The following is a 26,600-nucleotide window of genomic DNA, read 5'->3' as shown; positions in this document are numbered from 1 at the left end:
CTGTTTAAAATAAAGTCATCTTTGTTTAAACCAGCATGATTGCTGTCTCCACTAGCTTCTTGTTTTTCACAAATCTGACCATGTTCAACATCATCCAAGTCCTTGTTTGGGTTCATCAATAGACACCATCCTCACTACTTGAGATTGAAATGGAAATCTCTGGTTGTATTATTTGACTGCCTTCAAATTCACACATTTGTGCTATTGTGCAAACTACATTTTTCCATCTTATTCACAAAGATATTTTGAATGACCTCTCTAGTACCTTTGGTGAAATCCAGGAATACTTTGTCCATAGTATAGCCTTCATATGCCTGTTTAAAACCAAGCAAAAAGAAAATGAGATTGGCTTGGCATTGTTTGCCTTTTAGGAAACCATATTGGTGACTAATTCTTACTCTTTTTTTTTCTAAACTTCAAGAGTACTTTACAATCTTTAATTCAACAAATAGATATTGAACTTGAACTTTGCCAAGCATCATTTCTAATTCCAGGATTTTTCCAAGAATTAACATCAAATTTATAAAATCCAGTTTCCACATCTTCAAAATGGGACAATATGAGGCATATTACAGGATTGCTAATATGATCCAGTAAGAAATGTGTGAAAGCACCTAACAGACTGTCAGAGCAGAGAGGTGCTCACTACAGTTTCCTTTCCCAGGTTCAGAGACAATGAATTCCAATAATTGATCTATAAATCAGTGTCTAACAATCTATCAATCTATCAATTGATCATTTCATTCATCCATCCATCCTTAAATTCATCCCCCTTCATTGCTCACCTCCTCTTTTATTGAGGTCGTATAGCATGGGGATGGGATAGGGTGTTAAGGGCATGGATTCTGGGTTTCATACTGTCTCAATTCTAATCCTGGCTCTTGCTAACTCTGTGACGTTGGTAAATCATTTGAACTCCTCTATGCTTTAGGCCCCTCATACATAAAATGGGGATGATAGTAGTACTTACGTTATAGGGATTAAATGTCTATGTCTATGTCGGTGTCTGTGTCTATGTGAAGTACTTAAAACAGTGCCTGACACATAGTATATGCTAAAAAAAAATACCAGCTGTCAACTCTCAGGCTCTGTCCTGGTGCAAGGCTATGTAGAACAGAAAACAAGTGAGACCATTTCCTGCCCCACAGTGCTTACAGTTAGTGGAGCGCCCCATACTTTCTATTAAGCCATGAGACTGCTTTAATCATCTGCCAGTTTTTTTAAAGGATTTGGAAACTGTTGAGGAAGAAAAAAATATGATAAGGGAAAAAATTTCTTTACAAATTGTTTTTGGAGTTCTGTTAATGTATATGCATAGAGAGATGTAATGATATGCACATACAATTGTGAGTTCTGTTTTTGCATTTGCTTAACGTTTTTTGTGTATATGGTATCAAGTATTTTGTGTACATTGGCTATATTTTTTACTTCAAATGGCTCATATACTACCCTGTTGTATAAATATTTCATAGTATACCAAGGGATTTGATTTTTTTTTTTTTTTTTTGGCATTTAGGGGATTTAAAATCTTTATTGTTACTAGAATTTTATTGTCATGAAAATATTATTATGCTGAATAATACTGTACAAATGGAATGAGTCAATCAAACTGAATTAAAAGATTTATAGTTCTCATTCTTTTGGAGTCTCGCACTCTTGCCTAGGCTGAAGTGCAGTGGCACGACCTTGCTTCACTGCAACCTCTGCCTCCCAGGTTCAAGCCATTCTCCTGCCTTGGTCTCCTGAGTAGCTGGGACTACAAGCACATGACACCACACCCGGATAATTTTTGCATTTCTAGTAGAGATGGGGTTTTGCTATGTTGGCCAGGCTGGAAACAGACTCCTGGCTTCAAGCCTCTCAAAGTGCTGGGCTTACAGGTGTGAGCCACTGTGCCCAGCCCAGTGTCAGTTTTTAATATCACAAACAACATTTAAATTAGTTTTTGGAAATGAGAGCAATCATCTTAGCTGTAATGTGTTTATTCTTCAATTAATATAGAGAAATAGTATTTGAGATAAATTACTTAAACGTTTCTCATAATCTATATGCACAGGGAAAAGAACATCCTCCAGCTGATTTTATTGTCATATTATTGTATTACACATTAACACAAATTATTTGAATTATTTGAGTGATAGTTCTATAAATAGAGACATCATCTTTAGGAGTAATTTAAAGGAAATGAGTAATTTAAGGGAACAAGACTAGTCTGGGTGGGGCAAGAGAGGACGGACAGAAAGCAGCAAGAATGGGGAGATGGATTCTTATTTAGAGATTTCCAAAAGTGACTTCCTTCTGAATGTGGTAGTATTTCCTGGAAGAGCACTTCTTGTGCTCTATACTTGCAAAAATGGGTTGGATGAACTCTCTTCTGGGTTCCTCAGGTGGGTTGACATTGCTGGCAAAATTTATTCTACCTTTGGAATCTTTTGGAATAAAAAACAACATTTTCTATCCTATGCCTCTTTTCTGAATACCATTTTCATGTTGGTGTTTTATGTACAGTAAGAAAATAATGTTCCCATTCCTAAGACTATTTATGCATGGAAGGCAGCAAATGAGAAAATGAGTAAATGTGTAAAGTAGTAAATTTTTATACTTGATTTGAAAATTTCTTTCTTTTAATAAGTTTAAATTAAATTCAGTGGGGACATATTAAAAATAGGGTTTCAAAACAGAAAAATCAAAGAGAAGTTGTAGGCTTGTATATTCTGGCATGTTGCTTTCCATTACCATATACTTGAATTTAGATTATGTTGGATATGTTGCTTAGAGTCTGAATGTGCAGTTGAAGTGTCTTTAGCTTGATTATTAACCTTTGCAGTATGTCAACAGAGAACAAAGAAATTTTAGGGCAAGAAGTCTGACAATGGCATTCCCAACAAATTATTGTTTGTGTTTTTTTCTTTTTCTTTTCTTTTCTTTCTTTCTTTCTTTTTTTTTTAAGGAGAAGGGTTCTTACTGTGTTGCTCAAGCTGGAGGGCAGAGGTGCAATTATAGCCCACTGCAGCCTCAAACTCATGGGCTCAAGGGAACCTCTTGCCTAAGTCTCCTGAGTAATTGGGACTACAGACATTACAGGCATGTGCCAGCGTGCCTGGGTATTTTTATTTATTTATTTTTTTTCTAGAGACAGGGTTTTGCTTTGTTGCCTAGCCTTGTCTTGAACTCCTGGCCTCAAGTGATCCTCCCTCTTCAGCCTCCCAAAGCACTGGAATTATGGACATGAGACACCATGTCTGGCCTCCTAATTCCTACCTAGTACTTATTACCATGTGCCAGGCACAAAAATAAGACTTTCATTTACATCGCATCTATTTTATTTAACCTTCACAAAACTTGCGCGAGGTAGGAATCATCATATGTGCTTTTTATTTATGATGAAACTAAGGCTTAAAGACTTAAAAAACTGTAAGGTCATGATGGAGACAAATCCTGGCTCACCTATTTAAAGATGTATTGCTGTTTTTTTTTTAGGTATATTTAACAAATAAATATTGTATATATTTTAAGCTGTACAATGTGATTATTTGATATATGTATACATTTTGAATAATCACCACAATCAAGGTAATTTACACATTTTTCACCATAGCTAGTTAACACTGTTTTTGTGTGTGTAGTAACTGAAGATCTAAGCTTTTAGCAAATTTCGAGTACAGAATAAAGTATCATTAACTGCAGTCACACTCTTGTTTACTGTATCTCCAGAATATATTTGTCCTTATAATGGAAACTTTGTACCCCTTGACCAACATATCCCCCTCCCGTAATCTAATCTACTATTAATCTAATCCATGTTAATATGCCATATAATATCTAGTCAGATCTTATTCAATACATAGGGGATTCCACATATATACGGGTCATATAGTATTTGTCTTTCTGTGTCTGACATATTTAACTTTATATATTGTACTCTGGGTTCATCTGTGTTTTACCAAATGTCAGAATTTCTTTTTTACAGCTGAATGGTAGTCCACTGTGTGTGTGTATGTGTACATATGTGTATACCTATGTATGTCTACCTTATTTTCTTTATCCATTTATCCACTGATGGACATTTGCTTAGGTTGTATTCATATCTTGGATTTTGTTAAGAATGTTGAAGTGAACATGGAGTGAAAATAACTCTTTAAGATACCAGTTCACATCTTTTGGGTATGTAGTCATGTCCCACATAACAATGTTTCAATCAATGACAGTCTGAATGTAGCATAGTGGTCCCATAAGATTATAATAATGTAATTTTATTGTTCCTTTTCTTTGTTTAGATATGTTTAGACACATAGTATTCATGTAATAACATGCTGTGCAGGTTTGTAGCCTATCAGCAATAGACAATACCTTATAGCCTAGGTGTGGGGAAGGCTGTTCCATCTATGTTTGTGTAAGTACACTCCATGTACTTGTTCTTATATAATGAATCACTTAGCAATGCTAAGTGTGACTGCAGTTAATGATACTTTATTTCTGTATTAAGTGATACATGACTGTATACCTAGAAGTGAGATGGCTGAATTACAAAGCAGTTCTATTTCTAATTTCTGAGGAGCTTCCATACTGTTTGTCATAATGGCTATACCAATTTACATTCTCACCAACAGTGAGAAGAATTCCCTTTTCTCTGTGTCTTTGCCACACTTGTTATTTTTTCTGATAATAGTCGTTACAATAGATGTGAGGTGGTATCTCCCTGTGACTGTGATTAATATTTCCCTGGTATATCAAAGTTGAGCACCTTTTAATTTATCTGTGTGTTTTCTTTTATGACATGCCTGTTCAAGTCCTTTGCTTGCTTTTACGTTGTGTTATTTGTTTATATTTACTGTGGAGATGTATTAGTTCCTTATATATTTTGTAAGATTATCCCTTAAATATATGGTTTGTAAGTACTTTCTCTCATTCTGTACATTGTCTCTTCACTTAACTGATGATTTTCTTTGCTTTACAGAGACTTTTTAGTTTGATATAATCTCATTTGTCATTTTTACTTTTGTTGATGGTACTTTTATGGCCATAATACAAAAAAATGTTGCCCAGGCCAATTATTAGGAAACTTTCCCCCTGTTTTCTTCTATTAGTTATATAGTTTCATGTCTTATGTTTTAGTCTTTAACCCATTGTCAGTTGATTTTTGTATACGGTGTCAGATAGGGGTCAAATTTCTCTCTTCTGCCTGTGGATATATAGTTTTCTCACTACCATTTATTGAAAAGACTATTTTTTCCCTATTCTGTGTTCATGGCATCCCTGTGATAATCACTTCACTGTAGATGTATGGATTTATTTCTGGACTGTCTATTCTGTTCCATTGTTATTTTTATGCCATTACCACATTGTTTTGATTATCATAGTTTTGTGATCTATTTCGAATTTGGGAAGTGAGATGCCTCCAGTTTTGCTTTTCCTGCTCAAGATTGCTTTGGCTATATTCTTTCATAGTTCCATATAAATACTTGGATTTTCTTTTCTATTTCTGTAAAGAATGCCTTGGACAGTTTGATAAGGTTTATATTAAATCTGTAGATCACTTTGGATAAAATACACATTTTAATGATATTAATTCTTCTAATCCATGAACATAGGTGTATTTCTGTGTCTTCTTTAATATTCTACATTAATGTTTTATAATTTTTAGTGTACAAGTCTTTTAATTTTCTGATTGAATTTTTTTGCAATTGTTTAATTTTAATTTTTGTTACTACTACTGTGCATATAGCTGAGTAATATATTAGGGAATAATCCTCAGACCACAAAAGTGTCTGGAGAGTTAGTTGTCTACAGACTACTGGTGTGTTTAATTTATACACACACGTATACACACAAACAAGAATGGCTTAATAAGAGTCAAAGATAAGAACAGAAAAGGTAATGAGCATATGATTTATGTAGACACATAGATATAGTACCAAATTAAACATGGGGATAGAAGTGGAGTAGTTAATCAATATTTTTTTAAAAATAAAGCCTGTTGCAGTGGCTGATGCCTGTAATCCAAGCACTTTGGGAAGTTGAGGTGGGAGGATTTCATGAAGCCAGGAAAGAGTTCAAGACCAGCCTAGGCAACATGACAAAATCCTGTTTCTACAAAAAATATAAAAATTAACTAGGCATGGTGGCATACAGATGTAGTCCCACCTGTTTGAGAGGCTGAGCTCTGAGGATCACTTGATCCCAGGTGTTTCAGGCTGCACTGAGCTATGATTGCACAATTGCACTGTAGCCTAGTTGACAGAGTAAGACCCTGCCTCAGGGAAAAAAGTACACACACACACACACACACACACACACAACTGGTTGTGTAGAATTAAGATATTTATTATGAGATTATTGTGCATATGATGTAGACTAAAGCAAATGAGAAATTGTGAGATATTCTAATTTTATCATCACCTGTGTCCTTGAGAGCTGGAAGTATTCTAAAAGTTATGCATATTCAAAACCACCATCAATAAAAACTTAAGGTAAATACAAAGCTGGTCTAACATACTTAATATAAAAATCATCTACACATTAATAAGAAAAAGTAACTCAATAGAAAATTTTCAAAAAGATATAACCAGGCATTTTGTAAAATAAGATGAGTAAAGAACTGTAAGTACTTAATAATCAGTGAGATGCCCCTTTTCTCCCTATCATACTGTGAAAAAATTCAAATAGGCAGCTGGCAAGATGGCCAGATGGGAACAGCTCCAGTCTGCAGCTCAGCAAGCTCAATGCAGAAGGTGGGTGATTTCTGCATTTCCATTTGAGGTACCTGGCTCATCTCATTGGGTTAGACAGTGTGTACAGCCCATGGAGGGCAAGCTGAAGCAGGGTGGGGCATTGCCTCACCTGGGAAATGCAAGGAATCATGGAACTCCCTTCCTCTAGCCAAGGGAAGCCGTGAGGGACCCTGCCATGAGGGATGGTGCACTCCAGCCCAGATATTACACTTTTCCCATGGTCTTCACAACCCACAGATCAGAAGATTGACTTGGGTACCTATACCACCAGGCCCCTGTGTTTCAAGAACAAAATTAGGCAGCCATTTGGGCAGACACTGTGCTAACTTCAGTTTTTTTTTTCATACCCCACTGGTGCCTGGAATGCCAGTGAGACCGAACCATTCATTCTCCTGGAAAGGGAGCTGAAGCCAGGGAGCCAAGTGTTCTAGCTCAGCGGATCATACCCCCATGGAGCCCAGCAAGCTAAGATCCACTGGCTTGAAATTCTTGCTGCTAGCACAGCACTCTGAAGTCAACTTGGGATGCTCCAACTTGGTGCGGGGAGGGGTGTCTGCCATTACTGAGGCTTGAGTAGATGGTTTTCCCCTCACAGTGTAAACAAAGCCTCCAGGAAGTTCAAACTGTGCAGAGCCCGCCACAGCTCTTGGAAAAGCCATGGTAGCCACATTGCTTCTCTAGATTCCTCCTCTTTAAGCAGGGTATCTCTGAAAGAAAGGCAGCAGCCTCAGTTACGGGCTTATAGATAAAACTTCCATCTCCCTGGGACAGAACATCTCAGGGAAGGGATAGCTGTGGGCACAACTTCAGCAGACTTAAATGTTCCTGCTTGCTGGCTCTGAAGAGAGCAGCTGATCTCCCAGAACAGCATTAAAGCTCTGCTAAAGGACATACTGCCTCCTTAAGTGGGTCCCTGACCCCTATGCCTCCTGACTGGGAGATACCTCCCAGCAGGGGTTGACAGACATCTCATACAAGAGAGCTCTGGCTGGCATCTGTCAGGTACCCCTCTTGGATGAAGCTTCCAGAGAAAGAACAGGCAGCAATCTTTCCTGTTCTGCAGCCTCCACTGGTGATACCCAGGCAAACAGGGTCCGGAGTGGACCTCCAGTAAACTCCAGCAGACCTGCAGCTGAGGGTCCTGACTGTTAGAAGGAAAACTAACAAACAGAAAGGAATAGCATCAACTTAAACAAAGAGGATGTCCACACAAAAACCTCATCTCAAGGTTCCCAACATCAAAGATCAAAAGTAGATAAATCCATGAAGATGAGGAAAAACTAGCACAAAAAGGCTGAAGATTTCAAAAACCAGAATGCCTCTTCTCCTCCAGAAGATTACAACTCCTCACCAGCAAGGGTACAAAACTGGACAGAGAATGAATTTGATGAATTGACAGAAGTAGGCTTCAGAGGGTGGGTAAAACAAACTCCTCCAAGCTAAAGATGCATATTCTAACCCAATGTAACCTTGAAAACCATTAGAGAATTGTTAACTAGAATAAGCATTTAGAGAAGAACACAAATGACCCTTATGGAGCTGAAAAAAACAGCACAAGAACTTCATTATGCATACACAAATATCAATAGCCAAAGGAATCAACCAGAAGAAAGGATATCAGAGTTTGAAGATCAACTTAATGAAATAAAATTTGAAGACAAGATTAGAGAAAAAAGGAATGAAAAGGAGCACACAAAGCCTCCATGAAACATGGGACTATATGAAAACACCAAACCTATGTTTGATTGGCGTACCTGAAAGTGACAGGGAGAATGGAACCAAGTTGGAAAACATTCTTCAGGATATTATCCAGGAGAACTTCCCCATCCTAGCAAGACAGGCCAAGATTCAAATTCAGGAAATATAGAGAACACCAGAAATATATTCCTTGAGAAGAGCAACTCCAAGGCACATAATCATCAGATTCACCAAGGTTGAAATGAAGGAAAAAATGTTAAGGGCAGCCAGAGAGAAAGGTTGGGTTACCGACAAAGGGAAACCCAGCAGACCAACAGCAAATGTTTTTGCAGAAACTCTACAAGCCAGAAGAAAGTGGGGGCCAATAGCCAACATTCTTAAAGAATATTCAGCCCAGAATTTCATATCCCAACAAACTAGGCTTCATATGTGAAGGAGAAATAAAATCCTTTACTGACAAGCAAATGCTGAGAGATTTTGTCACCACCAGACCTGCCTTGCAAGAGCTGCTGAAGGAATCACTAAATGTAGAAGAGAAACCAGTACCAGCCACTGCAAAAATGTACCAAATTGTAAAGACCATCAACACCATGAAGAAACTGTGTCAACTAATGGGCAAGATAACCAGCTAGCATCATAATGAGAGGATCAAATGCACACATAACAATATTAACCTTAAATGTAAATGGACTAAATGCCCCAGTTAAAAGACAAAGACTGGCAAATTGGACCTATCAGTGTGCTGTATACAGGAGACCCATCTCATATGCAAAGACACAAATAAACTCAAAATAAAGGGATGGAGGAAGATTTACCAAGCAAATGAAAAGCAAAAAAAAAAAAAAAAAAAAAAAAAAAAAAAAAAAAAAAAAAAAAAACCCAAACCAAAACGAAATAACAAACAACCAACCAAACAAACAAACAAAAAACAGGGATTGGAATCCTAGTCTATGATAGAACAGACTTTAAACCAACCAAAGATCAAAAAAGACAAAGAAGAGCATTGCTTAATAATAATAAGGGATCAACACAGCAAGGAGAGCTAACTGTCCTAAATATTTATGCACCCAATACAGGAGCACCCAGATTCATAAAGCAAATTCTTAGAGACCTACAAAGAGACATAGACTTTTTGTAGTCCACATCTATATAATAATGTGAGACTTTAACACCCCACTGTCAATATTAGACAGCTCAACAAGACAGAAAATTGACAAAGATATTCAGGACTTGAACTCAGCTCTGGACCAAGTGGACCTAATAGACATCTACAGAACTCTCCACCCAAATTCACAGAATATGCATTCTTCTCAGCACCACATTACACTTATTCTAAAATTGACCACATAATTAGAAGTAAAACACTCTTCAGCAAATGTAAAAGAATGAAAATCATAACAAACAGTCTCTCAGACAACAGTGCAATCAAATTAGAACTTAGGATTAAGAATCTCACTCAAAACCTTACAACTACATGGAAACTGAACAAACTGCTCCTGAATGACTACTGGATAAATAAAAAAAATTAAGGCAGAAATAAATAAGTTCTTTGAAACCAGTGAGAACGAAGACACAATGTATCAGAATCTCTGGGACCCAGCTAAAGCAATGTTCAGAGGGAAATTTATAGCACTAAAAGCCCATAGGAGAAAGGGGGAAAGATCTAAAATTGACACTTTAATATCACAATTAAAAGAACTAGAGAAGCAAGAGCAAACAAATTCAAAAACTAGCAAAAGATAAGAAATAACTAAGATCAGAGCAGAACTCAAGGAGATAGAGTCACAAAATCCCCTTCAAAAAATCAATGAACCCAGGAGCTGATTTTTTGAAAAGATTAACAAAATAGATATACTGCTAGCCAGACTAATAAAGAAGAAAAGAGGGAAGAATCAAATAGGCACAATAAAAAATGATAAATGGGATATCATGACTGATCTCACAGAAATACAAACTACCCTTAGAGAATACTATAAACATCTGTATGCAAATAAACTAGAACATCTAGAAGGAATAGATGAATTCCTGGACACATACACTCTCCCTAGACAAACCAGGAAGAAGTTGAATCCCTGAATAGACCTATAACAAGTTCTGAAATAGAGGCAGTAATGAATAGCCTACCAAGACACATCAATTTTGGCCCATCTGGCCCAGGACCAGATGGATTCACAGCTGAATTCTTCCAGAGGTATGAAGAGGAGCTGGTACCATTCCTTCTGAAACTACAGCATTCCAAAAAGAGAAAAAGATGGACTCCTCCCTAACTCATTTCATGACATCAGCATCATCCTGATGCCCAAACCTTTCAGAGACACAACAAAAAAAGGAAATTTCAGAACAATATCTTTGATGAACATCAATGTGAAAATCCCCAATAAAATACTGTCAAAATGAATCCAACAGTAAATAAAAAAGCTTATCCATCATGATCATGTCAGCTTCATCCCTGGGATGCAAGTCTGGTTCAGCACATGCAAATCAATAAACATAATCCAGCACATAAACAGAACAAATGACAAAAATCACATGATTATCTCGATAGATGCAGAAAAGGCCTTTGATAAACTTTAACACCCCTCCATGCTAAAAGGTCTCAATAAACTAGATATTAATGGAACATATCTCAAAATAATAACTATTTATGAAAAACTCACAACCAATTATTATAACGAATGGGCAAAGCTGGAAGCATTTCCTTTGGAAGCAGCACAAGACATGGATGTACTCTCTCACCACTCCTATTCAACAGAGTATTGGAAATTTTGGCCAGGGCAGTCAGGCAAGAGAAAGAAAGGATATTCAAATAGGGAGAGAGGAAGTCAAATTGTCTCTGCAGATGACATGATTGTATATTTAGAAAGCCCCATTGTCTCAGCTTAGGTTGTGTAGACAGTCATAGCAATTCTGGTCAGGCTAAACCATTGTAATATATGATTCACATTTCATTAAAAATCTGTACAAAACAGTTTACAACTGAACTGCAAATGATTAGTATGGACAATATTGTTAATGTGTTAATAATAACTGTGAGTCTTAATACATTAACCTATATAACCTGTTGTCTTTAAGAGCAAGTTGTATGGAATGTACTGAGCCATCTTGAGACCAAAAGCATTGCCTAGATTCCTTTTTGGACTCTTACTTTCTTTTGTGTGGCCTATAAATTGACATTCAGACAATGGAGAGCTCATAAATGCTAGAGGGAAAAAAGATAACTTTAACCATAATTTATCAGTAATATATAGAGATAATTCCTAAGAGGAAATAAGATCTGAGGAAATTACAGGAAATATTAAATCTGTGATTCTGTTTACGGTAGAAATGCCGACCAACAAATTCCAGCTGTTTCTCTGAGGGTTACAGAAGTGTCACAGGCCTGTTTATAGTTACTGAATTGTAGACTGCAGGCTGGATCTTGCAGAGCCTTGTTGGTTTGGTTTGGATTTACTCAGATTTGTCCAAAGGGACATTTCCTATAGGTAATGCATGTATGGAATGCACCCCTGTACCAAGTTTTTGTTTCTAAAAACTTCTTCTTTAGTGTCTTTCCCTTCCCTGCCAACAACTTGCCTCCTCACAAATGTTAGTGTAGTTTTGTTTATTTAACACTTATATAGCACTTACTTGTACCATGTATCATGTTCTGAACACTTTCAAAGTGTTAATTCATTTAACATCTCATAATAAGTGTATGAGGCAGGCACTATTTTTTAAACCAACACAAAAGCAAAAACCTTAAAGGACAAGAACAATTTGTGTGATTAAAATAGCTTCAATATGAAAAAGGTAATTAAAAGAGAAGCTATAGTCTAGGAGAAGAAATTTGAAATTCTTATAACTGATAAAGGATTTGTATCTAGACTAGTCCAAAATTCCTGTAAGTCCATAAGAAGACAGTTTCGCTGAAGAAAAAAAAAAAAAAAAAAAAAAAAAAGACAACCCTCAACATCTGATGACCCTTAGGCTTGTGAAAAGATGCTTACTTTCTCTAGTTGTAGGAACTTTAAATAACCATGAGATATACCATTCTCCCTCTATCAGACAATAACAAAAGTTGGTGAGAATATGGAGCATGGTGGATGTAGTGAATGGCATCAATTACTTTAAAGTACAATTGGGCAAAATTTAATACAGCTGAAAATGTGTCTAGTTTCTGGCTGAGAGGTTCCACTTCTTTCTCTGTCTACCCTTAGGAAATCACTAATAAGTAAGTGATATTTACTGTTACTATGCACTGTGCTAAGCAATTTACAACTATTATATTATTATAATTTACTTAGAACACATGAGAAAATTAAAACTCAGAGAAGTTAAGCAACTTGCCCAAGGTCACAAAACTAGATTAAGATGAAATGTCAGGCTTATCTTCTCAATGAATTTTATTTATTGATTTACTGGTTATTTTCTATAGAAGGCAGCAGTGTGTAGTGAGCTGAGCTATGGAACTAGAATGTAGACTTGAATGTGAATACCTTTGTCCTTCAATTTTTCATATTCCAAATATAAAGCATTTGTCTTTTCTCGTAGCATTCTTGAAAGAATCAGTTTACAGAATCATTGCCAATGTTAGAAAACATTTTGGAAACATAGAGTTGATCAGTGATTAGTTGGAAGGAAGACAGAAATGGGTAGAGCCTAGGCAACTCTCCCAGTGCTCCCAAGTGGCCTTAGCTCAATTGCCAATGTCCTAAGGGTGGTCCTATATCTTAGAGTTTGTTTGCATTGTTGTTAATATCTGGTAAGTCTACTAAATGAACATAGAAAAATAAAAATTCAAGGTCTCCCCCAATTAAGAGATTTGAGACTTCAGATCCAGACATTGCCCTATCTACCTCTCTAAGACTCAGTTTCCTCAATCATGAGGATCATAAAACTCATGTCTTAGGAAGACTAGAAATGGTATTTCTTGTGGTGCCTGGTACATAAAAGACTTCAGTTAATGCAGCACTAAGATACTGTATTTTAAATAACTACTGCCTTTTTAAGCCCTCTGTGGGACTGGTCTTCAGCAGCACATCACTCACAGAGCTTTGTGTGGTCTACTCTCATGAACTTCACCCCCAGAAGTCATCCAGTAGAAAGCGGTGATTAACAAGTGAGCATTGGGCCCAAGATAGTATTTCTGCCTGCTGCATAATGTTTATGTGAATCCAAAAAGTTACTTACATTTTCAAAACATTGATTTGCTTATCTTTAAAATGAACATAATGATGGTATGAATACTTACCCCATAGGATGTTGGAAGAATTAAATGAAATAATTTGTACTAGCAAAATATACTTAGCACAGAGCCTTGAACTTACTAAGTACTTAATAAATGGTTCATTTGAAAAAATGTTAATCTTAATTAGTTGAGATTTTTATGAAGATCCTGTTGACAATTGGGCTTGTGACTCTAACCCAAATCTATTCAAAGCTCATATGTATTGTAGCATACTTCCTGTGTTTATTTGAAGACTTCCAGTAACCTGACTGCCTGTGAGTTTCCTGTTACTAGTAATATTTTTAATATACATTAGACAATGACTTTGAAGGAATGTAGAAAACAATGGAATTTTATATTTTTAACTTTTTTCTCAAATATGTCTCTTTTTTTATTGCATTTTAGGTTTTGGGGTACATGTGATAAACATGCAAGATTGTTTCATAGGTACACACATGGCAGTGTGGTTTGCTGCCTTCCGTCCCCTCACCTGTATCTGTCATTTCTCCCCATGCTATCTCTTCCCACCTCCCCACCCCCCGCCCCTCCCCCATTTCCCCCCAACGGACCCCAGTGTGTAGTGCTCCCCTCCCTGTGTCCATGTGTTCTCATTGTTCAACACCCGCCTATGAGTGAGAATATACGGTGTATGATTTTCTGCTCTTGTGTCAGTTTGCTGAGAATGATGGTTTCCAGGTTCATCCATGTCCCTACAAAGGACGTGAACTCATCGTTTTTTTTGAGAGACTGTCTTGCTCTTTCACCCAGGCCAGAATGCAGTGGCATTATTATGGCTCATTGCAGCCTCAACCTCCCAGGCTCAAGTGATGTTCTCACTTCAGCCTCTTAAGTAGCTGGACCTACAGGCATTCACTACCATGCCTAGCTAATTTTTATATTTTTTATAGAGAATGAATTTTGCCAGGCTAGCCTCAAACTCCTAAGCTCAAGGAATCCTCCTACTTTGGCCTCCCAAAGTTCTGGGAATACAGGCATGAGCCACTGTGCCTGGTTTCTTGTATACTTAATTTGTGGAGGTGTTTTTTTTTTGTTTTTTGTTTTTTGTTTTTTTTTTTAAATCATGAAGAAATGTTTAGTTTTGTTAAATGCTGTTTCTGCATCAACTAAAATGATTATTCTGTTAATATGATGTATCAGGTTTATTGATATACATAGGTTGAACCATCTTTGTATCCCTGGGATAATCATTTTAATATGCTGTTGACCTCCATTTGCTAGTATTTTGTTGGGAACTTTTGCATCTGTGGTTGTCAGGGATATTGGCCTGTAATATTCTTTTATTGTTAGGTTTTGGTCTGGTTTTGGTATCAGAGTAATGCTGGCCTTGTAAAATAAGTTTGTAAGTATTTTTTCCTCTTCAGTTTTTGAAAGAGCTTGAGAATTATTGGCATTAGTTCTTTAACTCTTTAGTAGAATTCAGCTATGAAACCATCAGGTCCTGGGCTTTTCTTTGATAGTAGACTTTTTATTACTGATATTGTTTCATTGTAATTCAATTGTGGTAGGTTCAGTGTACTTGGGAATGTATCAGTTTCTCCTCGGTTATCCAATATGCTGGCATATATCATTGTTCATAATAATTTCTCATGCTAATTGGTATTTTGTGATATTAGTTGTAATTAAAAAAATTTTTTTTTAATTTATTTATTTGGGTCTTCTTCTTTAAAACACTTGGTCCTCCCAATGATTTGTTGTTTACCTTTTCAAAACTCAATTCTTTGTTTTGTTGCTATTTTCTTTATTGTTTTTATAGTTCCTATTCATTTATTTATTTCTGATCTGATTTTAAATCTTTCCATTCATTTATAATTTTGGCATTTTTTTATAGTTCCATGAGGTGCATGATTAGATTGTTTATTTTTAATCTTTTTACTTTTTGATGTAAACATTTATTGCTGTAAACTTCCCTCTAAGTACTACTTTTGCTGTATTTCATAGGTTTTGGTATGTTGTGTACCCATTTATATTCATGTCAGGAAATTTAAAATTTTGGTTTCTTTTCTTTCTTCCTCTTTTTCCCAATAGAGGTGAGGTCTTGCACTGTGGCCCAGGCTAGAATGCAGTAGTATAATCATAGCTTACTCTAACCTTAAACTCCTGGGCTTTTGTTGTTGTTGTTGAATTTTTAGTAGAGAAGGGGTTTCACCATGTTGGCCAGGCTGGTCTCAAACTCCTGAATTCATGTAATCTGCCTGCCTCGGCCTCCCAAAGTTCTTGGATTACAGGTGAGAGCCACCATGTCTGGCTCAATCTTAAATTTTTTAAGACTTGTTTTGTAGCCTAATATATAATTTGTCCTGGAGAATATTTTACATGTAGTAGAGAAGAATGAGTTGGATGGAACGTTTTACATATGTCTATGTCCATTTGGCCTAGATTATTATTAAGTTTAGTGTTTCCTTGATTTTCTGTCTAGATGATATGTTTATTTTTTAAAATGGCATATTAAAGTCTTTTACCACTATTGTAGGGCTGGTAATCTCTCCTTTTAGAACTATTCATATTTGCTTTATATATTTAGGTGTTCCAATTTGGGTACATATGTATTTACAGTTGTTATGTCCTTTTGCTGAAGTGACTCCATTATTATTATATAATGTCCTTCTGTTATTTTTACAATGTTTGCATTAAAGCCTGTTTTTTCTGAGTATAGGTATGCTTATAAGTCTGAGGATGTCCTTAAAGATGAGGGAGTCTCCTATAGTCAGCATACTACAAGAAAAGAAAACCAACTGGCTTTTCTTTTTGTTTCTGTTTTTTAATCCATTCAACTACTCTGCTCTTTTTGGGGGGATTGGGGGAAGAATTTGATCCAACAAATTCAGTGTACTTATAGATAGGTAGGGAGTTAATACTACCATTTCATTCATTATTTTGTAGTTGTTTTGTAGATACTTTTTCTTTTCTTTCTCTCTTGCTGTCTTCCTTTGTGGCCAATTTTTTTTTTTCTAGTAGTATGTTTTAATTTCTTGTTTTAAATTTTTTCTGTATTATTTCTTTGTGAATACCATGAAATTTACAAAAACTTAGGTTTTTGTAATAGTTGTACCACATAACAATAGTTATAGAACATTATTATAATTTAATAACAAATTTTGATTGCAACAACAAAAAAACTCTACACTTTCTCTTCACTCCCTCTTCTCCACATGTTGAATTTTTGTCACAACATTCATCACATTACATTGTATATCCTTAAACAAATTATTAGTTCTTATTTTTAATAGTTTTCTCTTTTAACCTTCATTCTAAAGATATAAGTAATTTCCACACCATCATTACCATATGAGTATATTCTGAATTTGATTGTATACTTTTATCAGTGAGTTTTACACTTTCAGATTTTTCATATTACTAACTCATGTCTTATTCTTTCAGCTCAAAGAATGCTCTTTAGCATTTCTGAAGAGGTAGGATGGATTTTCTCAGATTTTATGTGTCTAGAAAAGTCTTTATTTCTGAAGGATAACATGCTGGGTACCGTATTCTGAGTTGACAGTTATTTTCCCTCATTGTGTTAAATATATCATCTCACCTCTCCTGACCTATAGGTGTTTCTGTTGAGATGTCTTCCGCCAAATGTATTGAAACTTGCTTATATGTTAATTGCTTCTTTTCTCTTGTTGCCTTCAGTATCTCTTTGTGGTTTTGATATTTGACAGTTAGATTATAATATGTATTTCATTAGCCTGATTTTGATGAAATCTGTTTGGAGATCTTTGATTTTTCTGTACAAAAATATTTATATCTTTCCCCAGGTTTTGGAGGTTTTCTGCTCTTATTTCTTTAAGTGTGGTTGTACTCCTTTACCCTTCTCCCCTCCCTTGAACACCAATAATGACTCTTTTAATGTGGTCTTATACATCCATTAAGCATTCTTCATTTCTTTTTTTGTTTTCTCCACTGCTTATATATTTTCAAATAATCTGACTTTGAATTCACAGATGTTCGTTCTTCTTGGTCAGTTCTGCTTCCAGTGTTCTCTCTTGCAGTTTTTTTGGTGGGGGGGGGTTCACTTCATTTTTAGTTCCAGGATTTTGGGTTTTAAAAAATTATCTCAATTTCTTTGATATTTACTTCTCTATATTTTCTTTAAGGTCACTGAGCTTCCTTACAACTGCTATTTTGGGTCAGGTGCAGTGGCTCACACCTGTAATCCCAGCTCTTGGGAGGCTGAGGCAGGCAATCACAAGGTCAGGAGATTGAGATCATCCTGGCCAACATGGTGAAACCCATCTCTACTAAAAACGCAATTATTAGCTGGGCGTGGTGGTTGTGCATCTGTAGTTCCAGCTACTCAGGAGGCTAAGGAAGGAGAATTGCTTAAACTCAGGAGGCAGAGGTTGCAGTGAGCTGAGACTGTGCCACTGCACTCCAGCTTGGTAACAGAATGAGACTCCATCTCAAAACAAAGAAACAAAAAACATTGCTATTTTGGATACTTTGTCATGCACTTCAGTCATCTCTGTCTCTTCAAGGTCAGTCCCTAGCACATTGTTTTGTCCATTTGGTGATGTCATGTTTCCTTGATTGTTCTTGCTATTTATGGTTGTGTTTTGTTGCCTGCGAATTGAAGGAAATATTTGTTACAGTCCTCACCATGTGGCTATGCCTAGTAATGTTCCTTAACAGTAAACCTGTCGAGAAATTTTAAGCAGACCCTCTGTAGTGGTGCCAAAGCCTATGATCACTATAGCTATTGCAGCACTAGAAGGAGCTCCACGTCCAGGACAACCATAGCCAGTGTCACCCAGGCTTTAGTTCCTTGACTTATACAGCTGGTACAGCAGCTGCCTGGAATCAATCTGGGAAAGACTCAATGAGAGCACCAGCTTTGTGTGGAGGCTGGTCATGGGTTCAAGCCTGGAAAACCAGTGGTCTGTGTTTCCTGCAGCATAATGCTGTTGGCTAGTTTCTCTTTTGTGGTACCTTCATTGGTCCAAATGCAGAGCAAACACCAAGGTTTGTATATTTGTTGCTATGAGCCCAACCTTGTGCTATTTTTCTAACTGAGCCTAGGTAGTCTAGCCCTGCTGGTACTCCCAAAATTTCTCATGAGTCTTGGAATGGTGGGTAACCTGAATGTCTGCTTTGAGCTCCACTTTTCCACTGCAGAAATTGTGAATGTAGGGCAATTCTCTGTGTGTGGTACTGTTTTGGCTTGGGAGAGAAGTGAAATGGTCAGATAATTGTTCTTACTATTTGATTATGGTTTTTCTCAGTTTTCTGGTGCAATTGGGTGTCTCAGCCTCCCAAGTCCTTGGATATTCACACTGATACTTTTGCCTGATGATAATTACTAGTTGAATTTCTTTGTGGAGGAGTTAAGCTGTAGAATGCCTATTCTTTCATCTTGCTGCTGTAACTCTAAAAGAATGGATTTTTAAGGTCATTTGAATTCCTGAGATCTTAAGACTCTGGAAAGTATAGGAAGTCCCTAAATTGAAACATGATGTTTGAACATTTGTATGTTAGTCAGTTTTTCAAATGTGAATTTTTTTCCCTAAGACATACTCCAAGACTTTCTGCAAGACACACAGAATTTAGGGACCAGTCTCAAAGAAAAAGTAAGAGGAGATGCTGTGCTATTCCATTTTAATTTAAGGGTCTCAAATTGTCTTCCTTCTCTCAGTGTCTGGGTCTGATTAAACATAGTCTTTACAAGGTTTTAGGAGACAATTATGTACCACATTAATTCAAACGAATGTGACTGAGAGTCCCTTATTCTTTCCAAATCAGCAGCAAATATTGAGTGCCAATTATCTTTTAATTACTTTATAAATAGCAGTCAAGAAACAGTCTGTTTTAGTGTGAGAGAAGACAGTAGTCCTGGGGAAGGAGAGAGTCAAACAGACTTGAGATACACCTAACATCAGTGACTTTTTGGAAGGAGGAATATTGGAGGCAATATGTTTTTAACCAGATATTGTTATAGTCTAAGTGTGCAGAATCAAGAGCCAGGACTGTGATAGTTACAGTGTGAATGGAGGAGTAGTTGATTCTACAAGACAATTGCATCTAAATTATAAGGACGGAAAGAAAGGAGTTCCAGGTTTAGCCAAGGGTGTGAGTACTGCAAGTGAGGAATCCTAGGTTTATGAGGGAAATGGAAATCATAAAATCTTCCATGGTCATGTTATCATGGGAATGCAAATGCATTTGAGCAGAATTCTCCTATGTGGTGTGTAGAAAAAAGGAACTAGGGGAAGAAAGGTCTGGGCTGGTAATATGGATTTGGGTGTCATTTGCATAGGGATGATAAAATGACTTAGGTGAGTAAAAGAGAACAAAGAATATTGAGAGTGTCCCCAAGAAAGCACAAATGTCCAAAGAGGTATTTAGAGTATCAAGGGAGGGCTGAGTGTGGTGTCTCACACCTGTAATCTCAGCACTTTGGGAGGCTGAGGCAGGAGGATCACCTGAGGTCAGGAGTTCAAGACCAACCTGGCCAACATGGTGAAACCCCCCTCTCTACTAAAAATACAAAAGTTAGCCAGGCGTGGCGGTGGCACTTGTAATCCCAGCTACTCTGGAGGCCGAGGCTGGAGAATCTCTTGAACATGGGAGGCAGAGGTTGCAGTGAGCCGAGATCGCACCACTGAACTCCAGCCTGGCTGACACAGCAAGACTGTGAAAAAAAAATCTAGGAAACCAAGGGAGAATGGTGTCATAAGACCTCCAGGTAAAATAGTCAACATCATCAAATACCACATAGGGATGTAGTATGAAAACCAAGAAAATAATATTGGATTTGATAGATGGTCACTGGAGACCTTTAGAGACTGGGTAAGGAAAGGCATTCATGACCAAATCAGATTTCAGAGGCTCGGGAATGATGGTGGATTGAAAACAGACAAGTAAATAGTTAAAAGGGGTGGGAATGTCTAGAAAACATTTTTTTTTTTCAAATGGGAAACTTGTTTGTTATTGATAATAATATGGAAGATATTGATTGGCAGATTTTGGATACATCAAAGGCAAAGAATATGTTGCCGCCTGTCAAGTATCTCATCTACATCAGCCCTACATCTCTAGTCTCATCTAAATCAGCCCATTGTCTGCATCAGTGCTGAGTAGGTCAGTCCCCTGCTTAAAGACCTCTCTGATTTCCTTGTTGCAAGAAGAAATACAATATTCTTAGCATAGCTGACAAGTCGCTTTGCATTCTGGTTCTAAACGCTCTGTCATATTTCATCTTCTATCACTTGGGACACAGGAGATTTCAGATTCTTTCCAAGTTGATCTTTGTACATATTGCTCTTTCTACCTGGAAGAGCCTTCCTCCCATCTTTCACATGTCTAGTTCTAACTTGTCTTTCAACACTTGGCTAAAACACTCAGCTCAAAAATGTCATCTAACATCGGTGACTTTTTGGAAGGAGGAATATTGGAGGCAATATGTTTTTAACCAGATATTGTTATAGTCTGAGTGTGCAGAATCAAGAGCCAAGACTGTGATAATCACACTGTGAATGGAACTATTTGTTTTTGAACCCTTTCCTGCCTCTGTGGATCCAGTGTAAGTCTCCCTTTTTGGTGCTTCACCCATAAGTTGTTTCTTCATATCTTTGCCTCAGCATCCTGCATTGTAATACATCTATTTCATAGCTGTGTTCTCCATTAGACTACATGAACTCTTAACACAGGGACTGTCTTTTTTATTGCAATCTCCATGGCAGAGGCAAAACAAACTCTTGCTAAAAGCATCAGGAATGAATGTGGATTAATATAATAATATATACTGAGGTATATAAGATAGAAGTCAAGAAGCATATTATAAGTGCAAAAAAACGAACAATTTCACCTCTGCTCCTTCATTTTTTAGCTGTGACCATATATAATGCATAAAATATGTGAATCTGTGCATTCCAAATGTGTTCTGCTACAGTCATTATGTGTTAGAACGTGGTTTTGGAGTTAAGCAGTCTCAGCTTTAAACATGACTTCTGACTCTAAAAGCTGTATGAATTTAAGCAAGTTAATTTCTCTGAAACTGAGTTTCCTATTGGTCAAATGAGGATAATACTGTATAGTGTGGTTGTGAAGGTAAAATTGACAAAATATAGATTAAACAATTTAATGTTAGTCATCATTAACATCACAATTATTTCCAACTCTCACCTTCATGGCTGATGTTTCTTATTAATTTATCTCTGGTCTTGTATTTGGCTCATTAGCAACTTTTATTCATTTTATAAGGAGAAGAATGTTTCAAAGTAGAATTTTGATGTTAGGAAATTTAACATCAGCTGTACTTCATCTACCTAAATGATGCCATTTGATTCATAATACTGCCAGCACTAAGTGAATTTACAAAAATCTAGAATGAAATATAGGTGTTGATATAGTAAGTTGCCAATTAAATTTGAATTATTCGTAAGTCTCGAAATAATTTCCCAGTGAAAGTCCTGGCTTCACTTGCTAAGCTGGATCTGAGGATACCTTTTTTGGTCTTATCTTCTGGAATCTATTGCCCTCAGTTATTTAGATAACTTAGATATTAGCTCTTTTTATTTTTTTTAGCAGAATTTTTGTGGTTAATAAAAACTTGTGCTTACAGCTTTTTGCATAGATAAAGGAAAGGATTCCACATCCAGTTTAGATCAAGAGATAAATTTTTAGAGAAAAATGATGGATATGTCCTCTGAGAGCAGTGGAATGCCATGATGTTCTGTCTTTTTCTGATTGAGTTTCTGGCATTTCAGAATCCTTCCACATTCACACCCACACAAAGACACAGTGGTCACAACTGTAGCTCCCTCAGTCTCATTTCCAGAGCACATCCGTTGTTTTCCATATCATTTAATAAATCTCTGTCTTTAGCCTAGTGGTGAAAAGCTTATATAAATATTAAAACTTCAACTATTCCCCTGAGTTTTCTGTTGGCTAACCTGCAGCCATAGGTTGGTTTGGTTATTGACATGCATTTGCTAGATCATTCATGCCACTTTTGTGAGTCCAGTGGTGATAAATTGTTTTGTCTTGAAAATTTATCAGGCTGTTTTGACACCCCATTTATGAAAACTTAAATAATTGACACCCTCATTGAAAAGGTTCTAGGTTCAAAGTATCTTTCTTATTCTTTCAGCATATATCATTCTGATGATATATATCTATATATATTTTAGGAAGTCTTGGCCAGGAGATGACTGGAACAGTCATTGAAAAGAAAGCAAGAATGTGAAGAGCTGATTGGAGCCAAAATGTTTAACCTTGCATTGTTATTTCTAGGACAGATTTTTTTTTAAAACTATATTTAGAAGTGAAGTATTTTATTGTTTACTAAATAGGGATAGTTAACATTACTGGAGTGAAATTAAAATGTATAATAAAAAATCCTTATCCATCGAATTGGAGAGAAAATAGAAGGCATATATTTAAAAACAAAATCAATACTTGGTGTATAGTGGGCAACAGTAAATGAATGTGGGATAGGATTGATTAGATTCCTAGTGAAATGTAATACTACCTTTATAAAATATTTATTTTATCCTTAAGTAAAAACTTATATGATTGAACATCATTGTTAATATAGTAGCCTTATTTTAGAAAATACATGTATTCCATTTTTTCTTTTTATTTATCATTTTTCATTTATTCTCTTAGATAGCAATCAATGAAATGTCCTCCAGTATTGAAACTATTCTGTTTTTCCTGTTTTTTTTTTTTGTTTTGTTTTTTGTTTTTTGTTTTTTTAAACAGAGTTTCCTTCTTGTTGCCGGGCTGGAGTGCAATGGCGCAACCTCGGCTCACTGCAACCTCTGCCTCCCAAGTTCAAGCGATTCTCCTGCCTCAGCTTCCTGAGTAGTGGGGATTACAGGCACCCGCCACCATGCCTGGCTAAATTTTTGCATTTTTAGTAGAGATGGCATTTCACCATGTCAGTCAGGCTGGTCTCGATCTACTGACCTCAGGTGATCCACCTGCCTTGGCCTCCCAAAGTTCTGAAATTACAGGAATAAGCCACTGTCCCCAGCCACTGAAACTATTCCTGTACTTTTTATTTTTAATGGTGAAAGAAGCAATTTTTCTAATACAGTTTCCTATGGAGTCTGCAGATTTGAAGCTAATTCTAGCTAAGTACAGGAGAACTGAATGGGAGTCTATGAATACTCTACTATTGTTTCACTAGTCCTTCCAAATTAGTAAAACATTTTACCTGCTGCCAAGAGTCTACTTTGGCTAATGTTTTAAAAATGTCTCTTTGATTATCTAGATTATTAATTAAAACAGGTTTGATATTTTAATAATCGATAATTCTGAAATGCTTCATACATTAGAAACCTAATTGTGTTGAGGTGTCCCTATAGATCCAAGATTTTATTCCCGTGTTTACTGTCTTTACAGAGATGAAATAGAAAATAGTAAATTTCATAAATGTGTTAGCTCTCCTTCTGTAAGACCTATTAGAGAAAATAAAGAAAATCCAATATGCTGTTCTGTCTGTGAATTACAATTTTAAATTATAGTAGAGGTTGGGTGCAGTGGCTCATGCCTGTAATCCCAGCACTTTGGGAGGCCAAGGCGGGCAGATCACGAGGTCAAGAGATCAAGACCATCCTGGCCAACATGGTGAAACCCTGTCTCTACTAAAAATACAAAAATTAGCTGAGTGTTGCTGCACGCACCTGTAGTCCCATCTACTCAGGAGGCTGAGGCAGGAGAATCGCTTGAACCGGAGAGGCAGAGGTTGTAGTGAGCTGAGATGGTGCCACTGCAATCCATCCTGCATAACAAGACTCTTGTGACATAGCAAGACTGCATCTCAAAAAAAAAAAAATTATAGTAGAAATAAAACAGACAAAGGATTCGGACCAATTTGAGTTTTGTTGGCTAACCTGAAATATCACTCTTTGCATGTCTTGAGTTGTGCTGGTTAGAAAATCATAGTACAAAGGTTGTTTGTAGGCCAGTGGTTGTGACTATTAATTTTTGCATACTTTCCCCAAAGCTTTCTTAAAACAGCTATATTTTTGGTTTTGAAGAATAATATATTAGTGCCTATTCTAACCTGATTTCTTCTACCTGAGACCTAAAAGGCATATTGCCCAATGACTTCATGCTCAAAGTACAATGATATTATTACTATAATTCATAAATTGCTCACAGAGTTCATAGTAATAAAAATAGGAAGAATTACATCTCTAAGTGATGGATTTTTAAACACTAGGGCCTGGGTGGCTACTCTTATCCACTACATGGCCACTCAAGTCATTTCATACAGACAGCCTTCTCTCAAATGAGGTATAAAGAAAGACTAGGAAACATATTTTTGTCACTATTGCTTGCTTTGAAAGAGGGCCACATGATAGAAAAGGCTGTGTTACCTTCTTTCAAGTGTAAACAATTTATCCTTGTTTGTCTTCTTAGATTTGAAGAAGAACTGACCAGCAAGTGGTTACATCTCTTTGAAGGCAGTGGAGTCCCATATGGCCCAATCAACAACATGAAGAATGTATTTGCAGAACCTCAGGTTTGTTTTTTGAAGTTTAGCAACACAAGCATTTGCCTCTCTTTTCTGTCCAGGTTGGTTTATATCAAGGTACCTTTGCCTCTGATCTTAAGCTTAAGTAACATGATATGATTTTTCACTGTTATATTAAAATTGTTTGTGGGTTTGAGATAAAAAGAACCAGAACTTAGAAGTGGCTGTCCATGGCCGGGTGCAGTGGCTCACGCCTGCAATCCCAGCACTTTGGGAGGCCAAGGCGGGCGGATCACTTGAAGTCAGGAGTTTGAGACCAGCATGACCAACATGGAGGAACTCCATTTCTGCTAAAAATACGAAATTAGCTGGGCATGGTGGTGCATGCCTGTAATCCCAGTTACTCGGGAGGCTGAGGCAGGAGAATTGCTTGAGCCGAGGAGGCGGAGGTTGTGGTGAGCTGAGATCGCGCCACTGCACTCCAGCCTGGGCAACAAGAGCAAAACTCCGTCTTAAAAAAAAAAAAAAAGAAGTGGGATCCATAAGCATACTTGTCTTACATTTAACATACTGTATTTCTTCATCAATCACTACATGAAGTTTCTGAGGCCAGGGTATTTCATTTTCCTGAAAAACAGAAATATACACAATTGAGATATTGGAGTTGGGTACTCAGAGACTGTTCTTTGTAGGAAGAAATATGAGAACTTTCATAGTTACAGTCCACCTCTGATAATCCTATTATCTTAAAATGTACGGAGCAGGTCATATTTAATTCTGCAAATGAGAGGCCTTTGTTTGGTTTGATTAATTTGTGTTATTTGTGAGACATAAATTTTACACAGATAGTGATTTGTGCTCTACATTACTTATCAGGCTCCTTTTTGGTGCCCAGGAACAGGGTCACCTGAAAATATATTTATTTTATAACATTGTTCAAGTGATTATTTTTAGATGATATCAAAATAATGTTTTGAATTTATTACTTCAATCAATATAACTAGAAGCAATTTTCCATTTCTCAAATTCATGGATTAATTCCCAAAGGTAGAGGGACTCCATTTTAAAGCTTTCACTATGATTATTCAATCGTTTTGTCAGTTTCCAACATTCAAAACTATGGGGTATTTTTCTTTGGGTTCTTTATTTAGTGGCAGGTTTTTCTTAGAAATATACTACTGAACATAGAAGACACCTTTTGAGGGAGGAGATCTTTGTTGGAAAACCAATCTATCTCTTTAATTTTGGTACCTTTAATCTTACATGAATATCTGCTTAAAAGAAAATTGAAATATTTTGCATTTAACGGTTATGACATTTACTGGCGAAAATGTATGAAAAGTGAATGAATTCAGGAATTCTGCATGTGCTATTTTTCTGCCAAGATTGTAAGTATGACAAAGCTTTGTTTGTATTAAAACACTGGTCAATAATGGTCAATAAGTATCTGACATAAGGGGGCCCATTTGTTGTGTACTATGTGAATTCATCTGAAAGGGACCCCCATGCCATCCGTGGA

The 26,600-nt window shown here is 36.6% G+C and overlaps 1 protein-coding gene across 11 annotated transcripts in view; it reads left to right on the top strand.

Moving 5' to 3' along the window:
* SUGCT (succinyl-CoA:glutarate-CoA transferase) overlaps window positions 1–26,600 on the top strand; it is an 858,466-nt gene that overhangs the window by 291,000 nt on the left and 540,866 nt on the right. For all 11 annotated transcript variants that reach the window (XR_012512230.1, XR_012512232.1, XR_012512231.1 and 8 more), the window contains one exon: window positions 25,027–25,129. Coding sequence is in view for 5 of the 11 variants with exons in the window: in XM_074379788.1 (XP_074235889.1) it covers window positions 25,027–25,129 (103 nt within the window). In the remaining 6 variants the exon portion in view is untranslated. The remainder of the gene's footprint in view (window positions 1–25,026; window positions 25,130–26,600) is intronic.

The sequence above is a fragment of the Saimiri boliviensis genome, chromosome 10 (assembly GCF_048565385.1).
Source record: "Saimiri boliviensis isolate mSaiBol1 chromosome 10, mSaiBol1.pri, whole genome shotgun sequence".
In the NCBI taxonomy this organism is placed as follows: Eukaryota; Metazoa; Chordata; class Mammalia; order Primates; family Cebidae; genus Saimiri; species Saimiri boliviensis.
This window is presented reverse-complemented; position numbering and strand designations above follow the sequence as displayed.